At 44.0% G+C, this 17,427-nt stretch overlaps 2 protein-coding genes across 5 annotated transcripts; one reads left to right on the top strand and one right to left on the bottom strand.

The window, feature by feature from the left end:
• The first annotated feature begins 363 nt into the window (after nt 1-363).
• On the top strand, nt 364-2,595 carry KLHDC9 (kelch domain containing 9). Of its 2 annotated transcripts, XM_001927877.6 has the most exons (4): nt 364-1,028; nt 1,328-1,487; nt 1,577-1,775; nt 2,313-2,595. In XM_001927877.6, the coding sequence occupies exons 1-4, from the start codon at nt 508-510 to the stop codon at nt 2,477-2,479; spliced, it is 1,047 nt and encodes a 348-aa protein (XP_001927912.1). In that variant the 5' UTR covers nt 364-507; the 3' UTR covers nt 2,480-2,595. The 2 variants fall into 2 exon arrangements, with proteins under 2 accessions (XP_001927912.1, XP_084878733.1); XM_085022607.1 differs by lacking the exon at nt 1,577-1,775.
• A 204-nt stretch (nt 2,596-2,799) lies between these two features.
• Nucleotides 2,800-17,408, bottom strand: PFDN2 (prefoldin subunit 2). Of its 3 annotated transcripts, none has more exons than XM_001927323.7 (4): nt 17,323-17,408; nt 4,235-4,323; nt 3,997-4,120; nt 2,800-3,097 (listed from the first exon to the last, which is right to left on the bottom strand). In XM_001927323.7, exons 1-4 carry the CDS (start codon nt 17,395-17,397, stop codon nt 2,921-2,923), a joined length of 465 nt encoding a protein of 154 aa, XP_001927358.1. In that variant the 5' UTR covers nt 17,398-17,408; the 3' UTR covers nt 2,800-2,920. The 3 variants fall into 3 exon arrangements, with proteins under 3 accessions (XP_001927358.1, XP_084878738.1, XP_084878737.1); XM_085022612.1 differs by lacking the exon at nt 17,323-17,408 and adding an exon at nt 9,567-10,779 and having other exon boundaries at nt 4,235-5,369; XM_085022611.1 differs by lacking the exon at nt 17,323-17,408 and adding an exon at nt 6,312-7,720 and having other exon boundaries at nt 4,235-5,780.
• Between the last annotated feature and the right edge of the window lie 19 nt (nt 17,409-17,427).

Below are 17,427 nucleotides of genomic sequence, written 5' to 3'. Positions count from 1 at the left end.
AGGTCAGCGCTTAGTCCACTTCTTACTCTGACTTTAGGTTCCTGTTCCTACCTCGTCCCCGGGGACATCAATATGAATTAGAAAAACGTCAAAAGGACGTTCACCCCCTGCGGAACAACACCTGCACCTCAAACATCATAATCGCAAGTGAATTCGCAGTTTAGATAATAGGAGTCCTTCTGAGGAACAGACTGCCCTCTGATTTTCTGAGTTTAACAATTTTTCAAGATTTTATTGACCTCACACAGCTCCCGTAGCCATGGTGACAACAGAATCTGATTCCTGTGGCTACCTAGGTCTCCTGTTTCCACGGTAACCGGTGCTTTCCGACCTTCAGTTTGCAGCGGTCGCGCTGCAGCCACCGCCGTTGTTGCTGGGCGACGGTGGAAAAAAGCTGGTGTCTTGAGGTGGGGATCCGGGCTTCCCGTAGGAGCGGTTTGAGGGAAGCTTGGACTCCCATGTAGGGGCGCGGGACAGCGGGCCCAGCAGCCCAACCTCCCCGGGCCCATGGCGGGGGTAGGGGGTGGGGCAGGGGGCTCGGGCTGGACCTGGCGGCCAGTGGCGCGGGACCCGCTGCTGGCGCGGGCCTTCCATTCATGCACCGAACTGCGGGGACGGTTCTATCTGGTGGGGGGTCTCCTAGCCGGGGGAGCAAGAGAGCCGAGCAGTGATACGGTGGTGTTCGACCCTGCTAGGGGTCAGGCGGTGCAGGTGCGAGCCCCGGGCGGACCGAGGCGCAGCCATCATGACGCTGCACCGGTGGGCGGGCGCTGGCTTTGTGTGGTGGGCGGCTGGGACGGGTCGCGCCGCCTGGCCACAGTGGCCGCTCTGGACACAGAGCAGGGTGTGTGGGAGGTGTGGAACGCCGCCCCCGGCAACCGCCCCCCTGCCGGCCTCAGTAGTCACACCTGTACCAGCCTCTCCGACCGAGAGCTGAGGGTGGCAGGCAGGGAGGGAGGGACCCGCACTCAGCGCCGCTATGGAAGCATCTACACGCTAAGGCTGGATCCTGGCGCCCGCACCTATTGGTATGACACCACTTGCCCCCAAACCTTCCATCCTCCCTTCATCTATACTCTGGAAAAACCAAATTTGCAGGCAGTTTATCTACATCCTCACCCTAGCCCCTTCTTCCCCGGGAATTCTCCAAGTCTAAGACCCTGAACTTTTATCACTATTACCCCCCACCCCCACCCCGCCTCTCAACCGAACTACTGCACTGTCGCGTCTCCTTTCTATTCTGGGCAAGGGAGGTGGGAAGAAGGCAGTACAGCACTTACATTTTTCAGAAGACCCAACTCAGGCTTGAATTTCTGCATATCCACAGCTATAAGGAAGAAGGCTGCCACACAGTCTCACGCTCTGGTCACTGTGCTGCCCTGCTGCGAATTCCTGGGCCCCAGCCAGGTCACCAGCTATTGCTTTTTGGGGGTTGCAACTCAGCTGAACCAGAAGTAGTAGGGCGCTGGAGCCATGGGAAGATTAAGGTATTTATCTACTCACATCTTGCTACCAGTGGAAGGAGACAAAAATTGTGACACTCAAATTCCTCCAAACTGTCCCTTCTCTCTCCAAGGAGGAACCACCCGTTGCACCCTGTTTGATGGAACAGCTTGCAAGGCTCGTGAGCAGGGGGCAGGGGTCCAGGCAGGGGCCTCGAGGACTACGGCATCACTCATGTTCTGTGGTTGGGCCCTTTGCTGTGCTGTTTGGTGGAGAAACTCTGACCAGAGCCAGAGACACCATCTGCAATGACCTCTACATCTATGATACCCGTGAGAGCTAGCTTAATGGTTGAGAAGGGGGAAAGGTGGGAAGACAGGAGAACCTGAAGGCTACAAAAAGAAAGAGGAAAGAGTGACGGGGTAGGAAGGAGGAAGAATTAGTCGACAAGTTAAAGGCACACACAGAATATTAAATTTTTTTTTTTTTTTTTTTGGTCTTTTCTAGGGCTACACTCGCGGCATATGGAGGTTCCCAGGCTAGGGGTCTCATCGGAGTAGGAGCTGCCAGCCTACGTCAGAGCCACAGCAACACAGGATCTGAGCTGCGTCTGCCACCTATACCACAGCTCACGGCAATGCTGGATCCTTAACCCACTGAGCAAGGCTAGGGATCGAACCCTCAACCTCATGGTTCCTAGTCGGATTTGTTAACCACTGAGCCACAAGGGAACTCCCAGAATATCAAATTTTAAAGAGGCTTACAAATCAAGTAAGGAGAAAAATAACCAAGGCTTTGGTCTTGTCAAAAGCCCCATGAGGGCTAAAGCGCTACTGCCTTAATAACTACCCTCTGCCCTTATCCAACAGGCACGTCTCCTTCTCTATGGTTCCACTTCCCCTGTGCAGACCATGGGCTAAAACGCGTGGGCCATCGGACCTGCCTTTGGAATGATCAGCTCTACCTGGTTGGGGGTTTTGGTGAGGATGGCCAGACAGCTAGTGCACAGGTTTGCATTCTGGACCTTTTTGTCTAAAGAATAGTACCAAGACACACTGCCAACCCTCTGTTTTGTTGCAAACTCATAAAGCATTATCACCAGAGCTATCTGCCTCATTCAAAATGCTTATTAAATTTCAACCTGAGAGTCAACATTTGTCTCTGAATCTTTTTTGGGAGGAGGGCAGTAAATAAGGAGATGCATTTTATTTGCAAGGGAAAGGATAAAATATGGGAACTAATCTGATACTGTGAGCCATTAACCTGCTAGAACCAAAACCACAAGTCATATGCTTGTCTGTCCCATGCAAATTCTGCCCCTAATATTGGGAGAAAGCTTCAGGTGAGAGGTAAGCATTCTGACCAAAACATTTAATTAACAAAAAAATATTACAATAGCAGAGAAAATAATAATAATAATAAAGAGAAATTAGAAGAAGTGGGAATCGGGGTAGAAAAACTGCAAAGGCCTTGGTCCCTAGGAGACCAACACTCCAGCTGAGCTGGCCTTAGCTCCAGCCCCTTCTGAGTTTTCCTTGGATGTTGGCTTCTCATCTTCCCCCATGAGACGAATGTTGTGCTTTTCCCGGAATTCATTTAGTTCTTTTCCCTTTGCCTGAAGCTGCTGTGTCAGTGTCTCGATGATCTTCTGTATCTAGAGGGCAAACAACAGGGATTATATAAGGATTTCAGGACTCCATTCCCTCTTCTGTTATGGACTATGGTTGGGGGAAGTGAAGGAGAGGTGACACCTCTAATCTCACCTTTAACCAAGTATTACTAGTAGAGCCCAGACACTAAAAGTATTCCTTTCTTAAAAACAACAGTTTATAAACTTTAATGTACGTAAGAATCACCTGGGCTGCTATTTTTCCCCCCCCATGGCCTCACCCACAGCATATGGAAGTTGCCAGGCTAGGGGTCAAACCAGAGTTGCGAGCTGCAGCTGCCGGCCTATACCACAGCCACAGCAACGCCAGATCCAAGCCACATCTGCCACCTATGCCACAGCTTGCAGCAACACCGGTCCTTAATCCCCTGAGCAAGGCCAGGGATCAAACCCGCATCCTCACAGATACTAACTGGGTTCTTAACCTACTGAACCACAACAGAAACCCCAAACTCGGAAGCTGCATTTTACATTAGTCCTGTAGGTGATTTGGATGCAGGAATCCATGGACTAAACTGTGAGAAACACCACTCTGACCACCTCCCCTCCCCCTACTCAGCAACTCCTTTGTCTAAGGAGTTAAGACTTGGCATAGCATAATGAGCACAGGCTAATAGCCTATTGTTTTTTCTTTTTTTATTATTATTACTCAATGAATTTATTACATTTATAGTTGTACAATGATCATCACAATCCAGTTTTATAGGATTTCCATCCCACACCCCCAGAGCATCCCTCCACCCCCCAAACTGTAATAGCCTATTTATACTCTCTTCATTATGAGTTCCTACCCAGACTTTCCTCCCCCATGTTCCCTAAATCCCTGGCATCCCCTTCCTTACCCTTTTGTTGCCCAGGGTGTCTATTCAGGGATTCTTGCTCACCTGCTCCTTGTTGTTCTCCAAGGCAGGCAGCACTTCTTTGACAGTCCGCTCTACCAGCACCCCTCCAACCATGCGGTAGCATTTTCGGGTTTCATCTACCTCCTTCAGAGTATCGATCACTAGGCTGAGATAGGAGGACAAGGCAAGATCTGAGGATTCAGTCTCACTCTGCCACAACCCTCTCTTACAAAATGGCCCATCCAACTCTCCTGTTGTTTGCTTCTCCCAGCTTCCTCACCTGTGCTCATTCAATTCCATCTCCAGCTCAGCTGCTTTGGATGCCAGGCCCCGCTGTTCCTGCCGAAGGCGGTTGAAGCCAGCAATTACCTAAAAAGGTGAGAAAGAGATAAAGGCGAGAAAGGGGACAGTGGAAAGGGCACTAGGTCAGTATGTAACATGTGATGGCAAGCTTTACAAAAAACATGTACTAAGCACCTACCTTGTCAAACGAGTAGAACACAGTTTGCAATTTTTAACTTAAATCTGTCTGGAATTCCATTCACCCAACACTACAAGCCTACTCGGGTGAGATATTTGCTATGCCATCTTGCAGTTTACAGTTTGGTGAGAAACAGGCATTTGCTATATCAAAATGGATTGAAGAGATACTGGAGAACCTACAGATAAGCCAAGACTTGCAGGTAAAGACAGCTGTCAGAAAAGGATTGTATGGAGTTCCCACTGTGGCACAATGGGATCTGCAGCATCTTTGCAGCACCAGGACACAGGTTCAATCCCTGGCCCTGCACAGTGGGTCAGAGGATTAAGCATTGCCATAGCTACAGAGCTTCAGGTAGGTGAAACTGGGGCTTGGATTTGATCCCTGGCCCAGGAACTCCATGTGCCTTGGAGCGGCAAAAAAAAGAAAGCCATATGCCACAGGTACAGCCCATAAAATTAAAAAAGGCTTCGTTTAATTAAAAAAAAAAAAGAGTAGCACAGCAGGTTAAAGATCCAGCACTTGTCACTGCAGCTTGGACTGCTGCTATGACCAGAAACTCCACATACCTTGGGCGGGGAACCCCCAAAAAGAAAAGGCTTTGTAATGAGTTAATTCTTCTTTGGGTCTGCCCAGCATCCCTGTCACTGGGGAACTGCCTGCCCCTCCTTAATTCAGGATCCTTGCTCCCTGACCACAGGAGAAGTGACCTATTCTATACTGGAGTCTCTCTACAGGAACTGAATTTTGGTTAGGGACAAACAGGTACAGAAGACAGCTGGGGCTAAGACACCTGATACCTATAAGTTGTCTTATAGAGATGATCCTCCATTCCTATTTCTGAAATCCCCAAAGCTGCCCTAGTTCTTCTATTTATTTATTTAGTCTTGTGTCTTTTTAGGGCCCCACCTGCGGCATTATGGAGGTTCCCAGGCTAGGAGTCTATAGCCACATGCCTACACCACAGCCACAGCAATGTCAGATCCGAGCCGCATCTGAGACCTACACCACAGCTCATGGCAACAACAGATCCTTAACCCACTGAGCAAAGCCAGGGATCAAACCTGTATCATCATGGATGCTAGTCAGATTCGTTTCCGCTGAGTCATAACAGAAACTCCAATTGCCTTAGAGCTTGAACTTTGTGTGGCTTAGTTTTTAACCTTTCTTTTCATTGTGTTCAATCCTGTGACCTACCACCATCCTTCTAAAACACTCCTTTAAAAAAAAAAAAAAAAAGTTGCCTAGAGTCCATTTCTTTTTCTTTTTTTTGCTTTTTAGGGCCACGCCTGCAACATATGGAAGTTTCCAGGCTAGGGGACTAATCAGAGCTGCAGCTGCCAGCCTATGCCACAGCCACAGAAATGCCTCCAAATCCAAGCTGAGTCTGCAACCTACACTGCAACGCCAGATCCTTAACCCACTGAGCGAGGCCAGGGATCAAACACGCATCCTCATGGATACTAGTCAGATTCGTTACCCATGAGCCACAACTGGAACTCCTATAGTCCATTTCTGTAGCCTCTAAACCCTAACTGATACAGGTTCTCTGAAGCCTGGCAGATGAGAAACTGGTTTGGGGAGGGGGGGGGTGGTACAAAAGAGGCACAAAAAAACAACGTATATAAAGGCCCAGAGAAATAATTACCACCATTTGTTGTTCCTCAGAAACTTGGCAGAAAATTAAAACAGTATGAAAATCGGAGTTCCTGTTGTGGCTCAGTGGTAGTGAACCCAACTAGTATCCCTGAGGACTCAGGTTCAATCCCTGGCCTCCCATAGTGAGTTAAGGCTCTGGCATTGTTGTGGCTGTGGCATAGGCTGGCAGCTGCAGTTCCAATTCAACCCCTAGCCTGGGAACTTCCATATGCTGCACTGCACATGTGCCCCCCCCCAAAAAAAATTCTGTGTGAAAATGAAACTTCGCACTAATATCATCACCACCATCACTTCCAGCACAAGGCTCTGATGACTGTATTTGGAAAGAAATATTAGATGAAAGACAAAAGATCAAATTTCACATTTTGTCTCTGCCACATACTGGCTTTATGGACACTGATAGGCATTAAACTCTATTCATTCAACCCTGGCTACATGTTAGAATAATCAGGGGAGCATTTTTAAAACATGAATAGTGGAGCCTCAAAACAATCTGCACAATCACTGTGGGTGAGGACCAGGCCTCAGTATTTCAAAAAAGATCTCCCACAGGAGTTCCCGTTGTGGCTCAGTGGTAACAAATCCAACTCATATCCAGGAGGACGAGGGTTCGAACCCTGGCCTCACTCAGTGGGTTAAAGATCCAGAGTTGCTGTGAGCTGTGGTGTAGGTTGCAAACCAGACTTGGATCTAGCATTGCTGTGGCTATGGCACAGGCCAGCAGCTGCAGCTCCAATTCAACCCCTAGTCTGGGAGCTTCCATACGCCACAGGTGTGGCCCTAAAGAGACAAAAAGATCTCCCACAAAATTCTGATGTGTAGCCAGAACTGAGAATCACGGGGTTAATCTCTCTGAGCCTTAGTTTTCTCACCAGTGAAATGCAGATGATAACCACTTCATAGGGTTGTCCTATCAAGCGAATGAATTAGTGTAAAATGGCTGTGTAAGCAGCGAAGTGCATTAGTTACCATCATGGCCTTCTTTCCAAACACAGAAGTGCCCCCTTAGACCCTCCTGGTCAGCTAAGAGCAGTGGATCCATTCATTCAAACCGCTGTCAAATCTCACTTCCATTTGCATCATTTCCAGTCCCATTGCCATTGCTGACTGACCACCTCATCTTTACTAGGATTTCTTAGCTCTAGCTCTCTCTCTGCAAGGTTCATATACGGCTAATATAATATAATGGCTGTCTTGTACTACCCCTACATCCCTTCTACTGCCCAATAAATGAAGGAATAAATTTGACTAGGAAGCTGTCATTCCAGCAATTTGCTTTCTTCTTCCATCTATCATCCTTTCATCTCAATCACTTCATCCACTCATTTCAGCAAATGCTTTGGAATCTCACTCATCTGCAAGCTGTTTTTTCGTCACCTCCACTGCCTACATTAAAACTATACCATTATAATTAGCATTTCTGGAGTTCCTGCTGTAGCGAAGTGGGTTAAGGATCTGGCGCTGCCACAGCTGTGGTGTAGGTTGCAGCTGTGGCTCAGATTCAGTCCCTGGCCCAGGAACTTCCATATGCCACAGGTAGGGCCAAAAAAGGAAAAGAAAAAAAAATCAGCATTTTCTCCATTGCCAATGTTACAGATACAAAATACTCTTACCTAAGAAAATTCCACAACTAAACTAGATTCCAGATGTTCTCCTAGCACCCAAATGACCCACTCTTCTCTGTATATTGTATATAACATTCATCAATAAGATCAGCTTAATGTTTAAAAATTTTTAGACCTAGGAGTTCCCATCGAGTTGCAGTGGTTAACGAATCCGACTAGGAACCATGAGGTTGCAGGTTCGATCCCTGGCCTTGCTCAGTGGGTTAAAGATCCAGCATTGCCGTGAGCTGTGATGTAGGTTGCAGACTCGGCTCAGATCCTGTGTTGCTGTGGCTGTGGCTGTGGCTGTGGCTGGCAGCAACAGCTCCAATTCGACCCCTAGCCTGGAAACCTCCAGATGCCATGGGAAGCGGCCCTAGAAAAGGCAAAAAGACCAAAAAAAAAAAAAAAAAAAAAAAAAAAAAAATTTAGACCTAAACTTATTTTCCTTAGTAAATAGTAAGAATCTACTTTTCAACAACCAATTCTATTTTTTTATTTTTTAAGACTTTTATTTTTTTCTATTATAGTTGATTTACAATGTTCTGTCAGTTTCTGCTGTACAGCAAAATGACCCAGTCATATGTGTGTGTGTGTACATATACACACACCATATATATATATATATATACACCATCATTTGTGATGGAATATGATGGAGGATAATGTGAGAAATATATACACACTCTTTCTCATATTATCCTCTATCATGTTCCATCACAAGTGACTATATATAGTTTCCTGTGCTATACAGCAGGATCTCATTGCTTATCCACTCCAAACGCAATAGTTTGCATTACTAAACCCAAACTCCCCGTCCATCTCACTCCGTCCCCCCCACAACAACCAATTTTAAACAAATATTGGTTTGTTTATATAAATATTTATATAAAGGTAAAGTGAATTTTTTAAATTCCAACTTTTCTTCACTCTTGCAAATTAAGAACCCCTATTTCCAACTGGTCTAGTTTATAGTTTTAATCAAATACCAAACTTATCCTATTTAAGTGCATTAGTTATCCAACAGTTACAATGGAAAATTTCAGCCACTGATGCACTTGAAAGAAATGAAATCTCTTAGCAGCTAACTGAAAACTGTTAGCTAAATGCAAAATAAGCTGATATTAACTTGCCATCTCTGGGGTCTGCCAGGTAATGAAGACAGAGATGCTGTGTTTTATTCCCATATTCTTCCTCCTAAAATACAACTTTCCAAATGGTCTTCTCCCCTATGGCTTGACCTAAATTTCCTTTCCATTATTCCTTATTCTTCTAAAGCTGACTGGCATGAGCAGGAATGGCCAGGTCACTGGTGACTCTCTCAACCCTATTGAATCATCTTATGGATAAACATCCCTACTGAAAAATAATTCAATAAAATGCCAACTATTTGGACTTCTCTGTGGCGCAGTGGTTCAAAGATCCAGTGTTGTCACTGCAGCAGCTTCTGTGGCACAGGTTTGATCCCTGGCTGGGGAAATTTCACATGGCGTGGGCATGGCCAAAAACCAAACCAAAACAAAAAAATATCCTAAAGTAACTGTAAGTCCTACAACTATACAGAGATCTTTACATTCTCATAATTAGCAATAATTTTACACAGGACAGGGTCTTCTTTTTTTGGGTCCCAGTTTTATTAAAATATAACTGACATAAAGCATTGTGTAAGTTTAAGGTACACATCATGACATATATATATAAATATATATAGTTAAAGGATTACCATAATAACATTATTTAACACATCCATCATCCTGTAGTTACTCTTTGTGATGAGAACTTCTAAGATCCATTCTCTTAGCAACTTTCAAGTATACCATACAATATTGTTAACACAGTCACTATGCTGTACATTAGATCCCCAGAACTTATTCATCTTATAAATCCAAGTTTGTACCCTCCGACCACCTTCACTCATTCCCCACTTACCCCTCCAAGCAACCACCAATCTACTCTGTTTCTATGAGTTCAGGTTTTGGGGGGTATTTGATTCCACACAAAAGTGAGATCATACACTATTGATCTTTCTCTGACTTATTTTTACTTAATATAATGCCCTCAGAGATCATTCATTTCATCACAAAATGCAGGATTTTCCTTCTTTTTTATGGGTGAATAATAGTCTTATGTGTGTGAGACATTTTATCTATTCAGCTGCAGACCACAGTTTTATTTTCAAGGGCAATACAGCATTTACACACTATTAAAATATTTTTAAAAACTATTCTGTTGTTGGGACATTTAGGTTGTTTCCAATTTTTCTGTAATACATAGCACTGATTTTAAATATCTGGACAGGGAATTCCTTGGTGGTCTAGTGGTTAGGTCTCAGCACTTTCACTGCTGTGGCATAGGTTCAATCCCTGGTTTGGAAACTGAGATCCCACATCAAGCCACTGCATGCTGCTGTCAAAAAAAACTAAAAAGAAAATCTGGACAAACAGTACAAAAAATTTATAGACATTTTTCTTGAATTATATTGAATTATATTCCCCAAAGTGATATTAATGAGTCAAAAAGGTATTAACATTATTATAGCTTCTACTGCATGTTGCTATAAAGCTCTCCAGGATGACCAGATGACTTTACAGTGCTTGATTGTACCTATTTCTCTAGAGCCTAACGGCAGCTTATATTATCTTTGTTAATAATTCTTGATCTCAGTTCCCAGATGAGGGACTGAACTTGGGCCACTAAAGTAGGAAGAGAGATCTTAATTCTAGAAAACTTGGAATCATCCTTGACTCAGTATCCACATCCAATTTATCTCTAAATCATATCTATCTACTAAATATCTCAAATCCATCTACTATCCTCTCTCACCTGTACTACTAGAGCTTTCTAGCTGAGTTCCACACTTGCCTCCAGATTTGCCTCCTTCATTCGCCACACTTCAGCACAAGTTACCTAAAATTTAAATCTACCCATATTGTTCTTATGCCTAAACCTTCAGTGTTCCCACTGCTCATGAGATAAAATCCAAACTCCCGAAAACAGCAGAAAAATGTCCTATAAAGACCTAGTCCTGGAGCCCCCGTTGTGACGCAGTGGAAATGAACCCAACTAGTAACCATGAGGATGTGGGTTCGATCCCTGGCCTCATTCCGTGGGTTAATGACCCGGCATTGCCACGAGCTGTGGTATAGGTTGCAGACACAGCTCTGATCCTTCATTGCTATGGCTGTGGCGTAGGCCAGCAGCTACAGCTCCAATTCCAGCCCTGGCCTAGGAACTTCCAAAAGCCATGGGTGTGGTCCTAAAAAGCAAAAAAAAAAAAAAAAAGACCTAGTCCCTGCTGACTCCTCCCAGTCAGTCCTTCTCCCACATTTTACACTTAGCACTTTTGCTGAGTAGAACCACTTACACTTACCCAAACCTCTCTCGTTCTATTTTTCTCTGCCTAACTCTAATTTCAACTCAGATTCTTCTAGGAAGCAGTTCTTGCCATCCCCTACTCCCATGTTAACTCCTTCTATGTGCTCACATACCAACTCCTTACATTTTTTGATAGAAAACCTTTTCTATTTTCACATATCATGTTCCTTTTTTGGCTGCACACATGGCAAGTAGAAGTTCCAGGCCAGGGATCAAACCCTAGCGCACTAACGACCTGAGCCATTGCAGTGACAATGCAGATCCTTAAGCAGCTGCACCACGAGAGAACTCCCATATTGTGTTCTTTATTTTCCACCACGCAGCCTAACTTCTAATCTTTATCATCTTCTTTAAAAATGTTAAATATGCAGGAGTTCCCGTCGTGGCTCAGTGGTTAACAAATCCAACTAGGAACCATGAGGTTGTGGGTTCGTTCCCTGGCCTTGCTCAGCGGCTTAAGAATCCGTCTTTGCCGTTAGCTGTGTTGTAGGTCGCAGACATGGCTCGGATCCCACGTTGCTGGGGCTCTGGTGTAGGCCGGTGGCTACAGCTCTGATTTGACCCCTAGCCTGGGAACCTCCATATGCCGAGGGAGCAGCCCAAGAAATGTCAAAAAGACAAAAAAAAAAAAAAAAAGTTAAATATGCAAATGCAACATCTTTTAAAATACCTATTTCCTGGAGTTCCCGTCGTGACGCAGTGGTTAACAAATCTGACTAGGAACCATGAGGTTGCAGGTTCGATCCCTGCCCTTGCTCAGTGGGTTAAGGATCCAGAGTTGCTGTGAGTTGTGGTGTAGGTCACAGACACGGCTCAGATCCCGAGTTGCTTCGGCTGTGGTGTAGGTCAGCAGCTACAGCTCCAATTCGATCCCTAGCATGGGAATCCCCATATGCCAAAGGAGTGAACCTAAAAAAAAGACAAAAAAGAAAAAAAAACCCTATTTCTTTCACAGCCCTACAATAGCCTGCTTTCCTTCACAGTTTGCACAGTAAAGGAACACTACTATGTGCCAGGTACTGTGCCAGACTCTCTACTTCATTTAATTCTAAAATAAACAAAAAAAAAATTTTTGTTTTTCTTTTCACAGCAGCACCTGTGGCATATAGAAGTTCCCAGGCTAGGGGTGGAATTGGAGCTGCAGCTGCCAGCCACAGCCACAGCCACAGCAACACACAGGATCCAAGCTGTGTCTTCAACCTACACCATAGCTCATGGCAACGCCAGATCCTTAACCCACTAAGCAAGGCCAGGGATCAAATTTGCATCCTCACGGATACTAGTCAGGTTCATTATTGAGCCACAACAGGAGTTCCCAAAAAACATTTTAAGACATGCACCTTCAATTTATAGATCAGGAAACCAGGACTGGTGGAATAAATAAAATACCATTTTACTTTATTATTAGGGCTGGGGAGGTGAATAAAATAACACATGAATGGTAGAACTGCTACTTTCACTTGGGTTTGTCTAAGAATCTGTTTTCTATTTGTGTTTATTCCTGGCTTGTCACATAATAATCTCTTATAAAAGTAAAATTATTTCTATTTGATTTATTTTTATGTTTTCTTTCTTTTTTAACTGATACCATATAGTTTTGTTAACTTTGGGGAAAATCTACAATCATTACATTTATACCCCAAATGTCCTTTGGTCTTCTTATCCACGTGATAATCACTCTTATTCGGTTCAATGGAAGAATAGAAGAGATAGAGAATTATGACTGGATGCATCGGGAAAAGTATTTCCTGGGCTATCATAACTGCACTAAATATCTTCTTTTCAGTTCAGTGCTCCCTTTTCTGACAAATATACTCAATTCTAGAAACTTCTTTGATCTTACTTCTCCATCAAATGATGGTTCTCATCCTTTTCTTCACCCTTTTTTAGGACTAGTCTATACTCACTGCCTCCACTTCCTCACCCCCCATTCACTCTCAATCCACTTTAAATTGCCTACTGTCTATACTAAGTCATTCAACTGTTATTATGGGGTTTTGTTTTGTTTTGTCTTTTTAGAGCCACACCCAAGGTATATGGAGGTTCCCAGGCTAGGGGTCGAATCAGAGCTGTAGCTGCCGGCCTATGCCACCACCACAACCACAGCAACACAGGATACAGCCATGTCTTTGACCTACACAACAGCTCATGGCAATGCCCAATCCTTAGCCCACTGAGCGAGGCCGGGGTGGAACCTTGTCTTCATGGATGCTATTCAGATTCATTTCCAGTGAGCACGACGGGAACTCCAACTATTATTACTTATTAAACTATCCTCTCAGAGATCATGAACAGCCTCCTACCTAACTGCATAACCAAAGACCTTTTCTTAATCTTCAATCTGCTTCTTAAAACTCTCTTCCTTTAACTAAGTAACATGGTAAGAGCCCAAAACTTTTGAGTATGACCTGGATTAGAATCCTAGTTTTGCCATTTACTTTTACATGACAAAGTCATCTCTCTTTTTTCCTCATTTTCCTCATAAAATGGAGCTAATATACCACAGGGCAGGGTTTCCCAACATCAGTATGATATTTGGGGCCAGATAATTCTTTGTTATTGGGGGCTGTCCTGTGCACTGTAGGATGTTTAGCAACATCCCACCAGGCTTCTACCCTTCTAGCAGCTCCCTCTACTTGTCAGAAGTACAAATGGCTAAAAGCATTGCCAAATGTCTCCTAGGGTCAAAACCAAAGCAGGTTGGGAACCACTGCCATGAGGTAACAATGAGAACTTAACCAGGATGATATGTCAAATGCTCATTACAATGCAGGCCCTCTACTCTCCTTTAGTATCCAGCACCCTTCAGTTCTCTGATTCTACCTCTCTCAACCCCCTTTCTCCTTCCTAAAAGAATTCTTCTCATCCCTACAATAGAGACTGGATCTAAGATTATAATCATAGGACTTCTCCCTTTATTACCTATACAGTTTCAACTGGTATTCATAGCTACTTCTGTGGTTTCAATTGCCTTTATTGTAACTGTCTATAAATCCAGGCCTCCTCAGGATTCTAGATCCACATTTCCAAGTTAGAAGAAGGAAGAGTTCCCATCTTGTGATACATGAGAAACAACTCCAGCTAGGAACCATGAGGTTGTGGGTTCAATCCCTGGCCTTGCTCAGTGGGTTAAGGATCCAGCATTGCTGTGAGCTGTAGTGAAGGTTGCAGACTCGGCTCATATCTTGTCTGAAATATGGCAATAATCTAAATGATCTCCCATTTTTGGACTCTCCAAATCCATCTTTCACACCACTGCTAATTTAATTCTTCTAGCACTTGGATGACACAAAAATATTCATGATATACTTTTTTGGTTTTTCTTGTTTTTGGCATGGCCAAAGGGGGGAAAAAAGCATATAACAACACAGCACATACTGTATAATACTAATTTTATAAAATTAAATATGTAAATTTGTAATACACACATGCCATCTCCTTCCATCTATTCACACATACACAAAAACATAAGGAGGGGTGTTCCCTGGTGGTGCAGTGGGTTAAGGATCCAGCACTGCCACAGCTTCAGCTGAGGTCTAGACTGGGGCTCAGATCTGATCCCTGGCCCGGGAGCTCCATGTGCTTCAGGACAGCTAAAAATGGGAAGAAAAAAAAAAAAAAATACATTCAAAAATGGTAAGGATAGTTATTTCTGGATAGTAGGATCATGGATAATTTATTTCTTATTTTGTAATTTTTCTTGTGTTTTCTACATTTTCTACATTAACGTGTATTATTTTACATAATAAGAAAAAAATCAGTAGTTCCTGCTGTGGTGCAGTGGAAACAAATCTGACTAATATTCATGAGGATATGGGTTCCATCCCTGCCTTGTTCAGCAGGTTGGGGACCCAGCATTGACATGGCTGTGGCTGTGGTGTAGGACCAACAGCTTTAACTCCAATTTGACCCCTAGCCTGGGAACTTCCATATGCCAAGGGTGCAGCCCTAAAAGGCAAACAAACAGACAAAAAAAAAAAAAAATCAACAGTATAACATGTATCATTCTATGACACCCTCACTGCTTATGTTAAAAAGTCCTAAATTCTTTGTCATGCAATGACTCAGCTTGTTTTAAGGACATCTTTCTGACTCATGATTTAGCAAAACAAATCAGTCACTGCACTCCATCTCAATCTATGCTTTCCCAGATCTCCCCTCCTTTCTTGATTCTCTATATTCTATTTCTACTGCCACCTGTTCCAATCTATCCAATCCTTCAGGCTCAGCTCAAATATCTCTAATATGATCATGGTACAAATAGAAAAAATAGGCCTGTCTAATTCACAAGTTCTGCATTTAAAAGCCCTGCTCTCCCAGTTACTGACTCTGAGTAAGTTAATTAAGTCTGAAACTCATCCTGACAATAATACAGCTACTTCAAATAGCAGTAATTAAATAACAGAAGATAAAACAAGTGCCTAGTTTGATGTGTTATTTGCTTCCATCTTGCCTATGTGGCTCAAATTTGCAGCAGTGACAATTATAATATTTTTTTTTACCCAGTGTTCTCTCTGGAACAAAAAGGTCAGAGAATATTAAGCAAGGAATGGCCTCAGAACTCAATTATCAAAATTCTTCAGTCTCTTTTGAGTTTCTTTTTCTCTACCATCACTTAACTATTGATTTCACTCTTATTCTACTTCTTTGTTCACTTTCTGTGCAAACTCTAGAGGATTTCCTCCACAACCATGGCTTTGTCCACTATCCATAAACTCATAATTCTCTAATCTGAAAGTAACAGTGAAAGGTAGAAATGTAATTCAAACACAGATCTGTCTGAACCCATTGCACTCCTTACACTCTTAGCCACCCACTTTTCCACACTTCCCTTTACCACCCAATCCCCAATCTCAATCTCCTGCTTAGTTAGTTAGGGGTCCCTCCTCTAGCAGAAGGCCCAGTGAGGACACAGAGAACAGACCTGTGGTTGCCAAGGGGGAGAGGGGAGGGAGTGGGATAGACTGGCAGCTTGGGGTTAGTATATGCAAACTATTACATTTAGAATGGATATATGCAATCTCCTGGGATAGACCATGATGGAAAATAATATTTTTAAAAAGAATGTACCTATAGGTACCACTGAGTCACTTTGCTGTGCAGCAGAAACTGGTAAAACATTGTAAATCAACTATAATTTTAAAAAAGAAGAAAAAGCCCTGTGAAGAACACTGTAAAGCTTAATGTTTGGTTTCTTTTTGCAAATGAGTCTGTGAGCTAACCTGAAAACAAGGTTACAAGGCCGTATTTCATTTATGTTTCCCCATACCCAGCAGAATGTCTAACACACGGCAGACCCTCAAAAAGTATTAGGTTCCTTCTCCCTTGCCTTTTTCCCCCTAAGAGGAATTTTCTCTTCCCCCTTCCCCCAAATCCCATAGGGCTGTATATCTCTCTTCTACCTCATACTAGCATTTTCCCCTCCAGACTATGAACTCTGATTGCACGGGTCAATTTTTAAAATCTTTATGCAGATACCTCTGCTACAGTAACTGTTTAACAAATAACTGATAAATGAACCTATAACCAAAAAAGCTGTTGTTTTAACTACGTTTTCCTTTCTGTTACGCAGATTTCTTCCCACTCCAAGTAAACACTAGATCCACTATTAGTAAATCATGATTCCCAAGCAACAAAGGGCTTTCTGATTATTTTTCAATCGTTTCCGGATGCTAGGCACTGGGGAAATGTAAGCTCGGATTAGTAAAGGATTTCTGGTCTCTAAATAAATTCAGTGCAATAATGACTCCCGAATCAAAATAGTATGGAACACTAGACTATTCGCGTATGTGAGTCACGTGGCTCTGCGGAGTGACGACGGTTTTAAACGTGGTTTCAGGGTCACGTAACAGACTACACAATCAACCCGTTGACTAACTCCCTGGGATTCCTTATGAACTGGCCTTGCTCACCCACAGCCTGTTTGAGAGTGCGGAGGCAAAGTGGGGAAAGTGACCACCCTTCTTCCCTCAGACCTGTGCAACCTCCCAGACTCTGCTTCCCTAGAGCTTCCTCCCTCCCACCCCTCGGCTCACCCAACACCCCCAAGGGGGCGTGGCTTTCACCTACCAATCCGCCTATCTCTCCCCAAGGGCTCGGCTAGCTTCTACAAGGACCTTCCCCTCTCTGGGTGGCCACGCAAATGTGCGACTATAGTAAAGGCGTACACCAACCATAGGCTTCTCCCCTCTTCTCGCATCGACTCCGGACCCGGCCGGGTTGCCCTCCTTCGCATTCCCAGCTCCTCACCTGCTCGGCTGACACCGCCCCCTTCCCCGCGCCGCTCCCGCTGCTCTTGCCGGCGCGACTGCTGCTCTCCGCCATCTTCACCGCCTGCTGAGCTTCCGGCCTGCG

The sequence above is a fragment of the Sus scrofa genome, chromosome 4 (genome assembly GCF_054392235.1).
Source record: "Sus scrofa isolate SSC_HxYL_T2T_F1_AM1 chromosome 4, Sscrofa_HxYL_maternal_Yorkshire_Landrace_v2.0, whole genome shotgun sequence".
Taxonomy (NCBI): domain Eukaryota; kingdom Metazoa; phylum Chordata; class Mammalia; order Artiodactyla; family Suidae; genus Sus; species Sus scrofa.
The sequence above is the reverse complement of the archived record's forward strand: the minus strand, read 5'-3'. Positions and strand labels throughout refer to the sequence as shown.

Bases quoted from the DNA above. Each gene is read 5' to 3' on its own strand.
- KLHDC9 (XM_001927877.6), top strand. From the start codon at position 508: ATGGCGGGGGTAGGGGGTGGGGCAGGGGGCTCGGGCTGGACCTGGCGG. The intron at 1,488-1,576 runs GTATTTATCTAC...TCTCTCTCCAAG, and splicing joins GGAGCCATGGGAAGATTAAG to GAGGAACCACCCGTTGCACC. The intron at 1,776-2,312 runs GTGAGAGCTAGC...CTTATCCAACAG, and splicing joins CCTCTACATCTATGATACCC to GCACGTCTCCTTCTCTATGG.
- PFDN2 (XM_001927323.7), bottom strand. From the start codon at position 17,397: ATGGCGGAGAGCAGCAGTCGCGCCGGCAAGAGCAGCGGGAGCGGCGCG. The intron at 4,324-17,322 runs GTGAGGAGCTGG...TCACCTTTTTAG, and splicing joins GGGCGGTGTCAGCCGAGCAG to GTAATTGCTGGCTTCAACCG. The intron at 3,098-3,996 runs GTGAGCAAGAAT...TTTGCCCTCTAG, and splicing joins TGGAGAACAACAAGGAGCAG to ATACAGAAGATCATCGAGAC.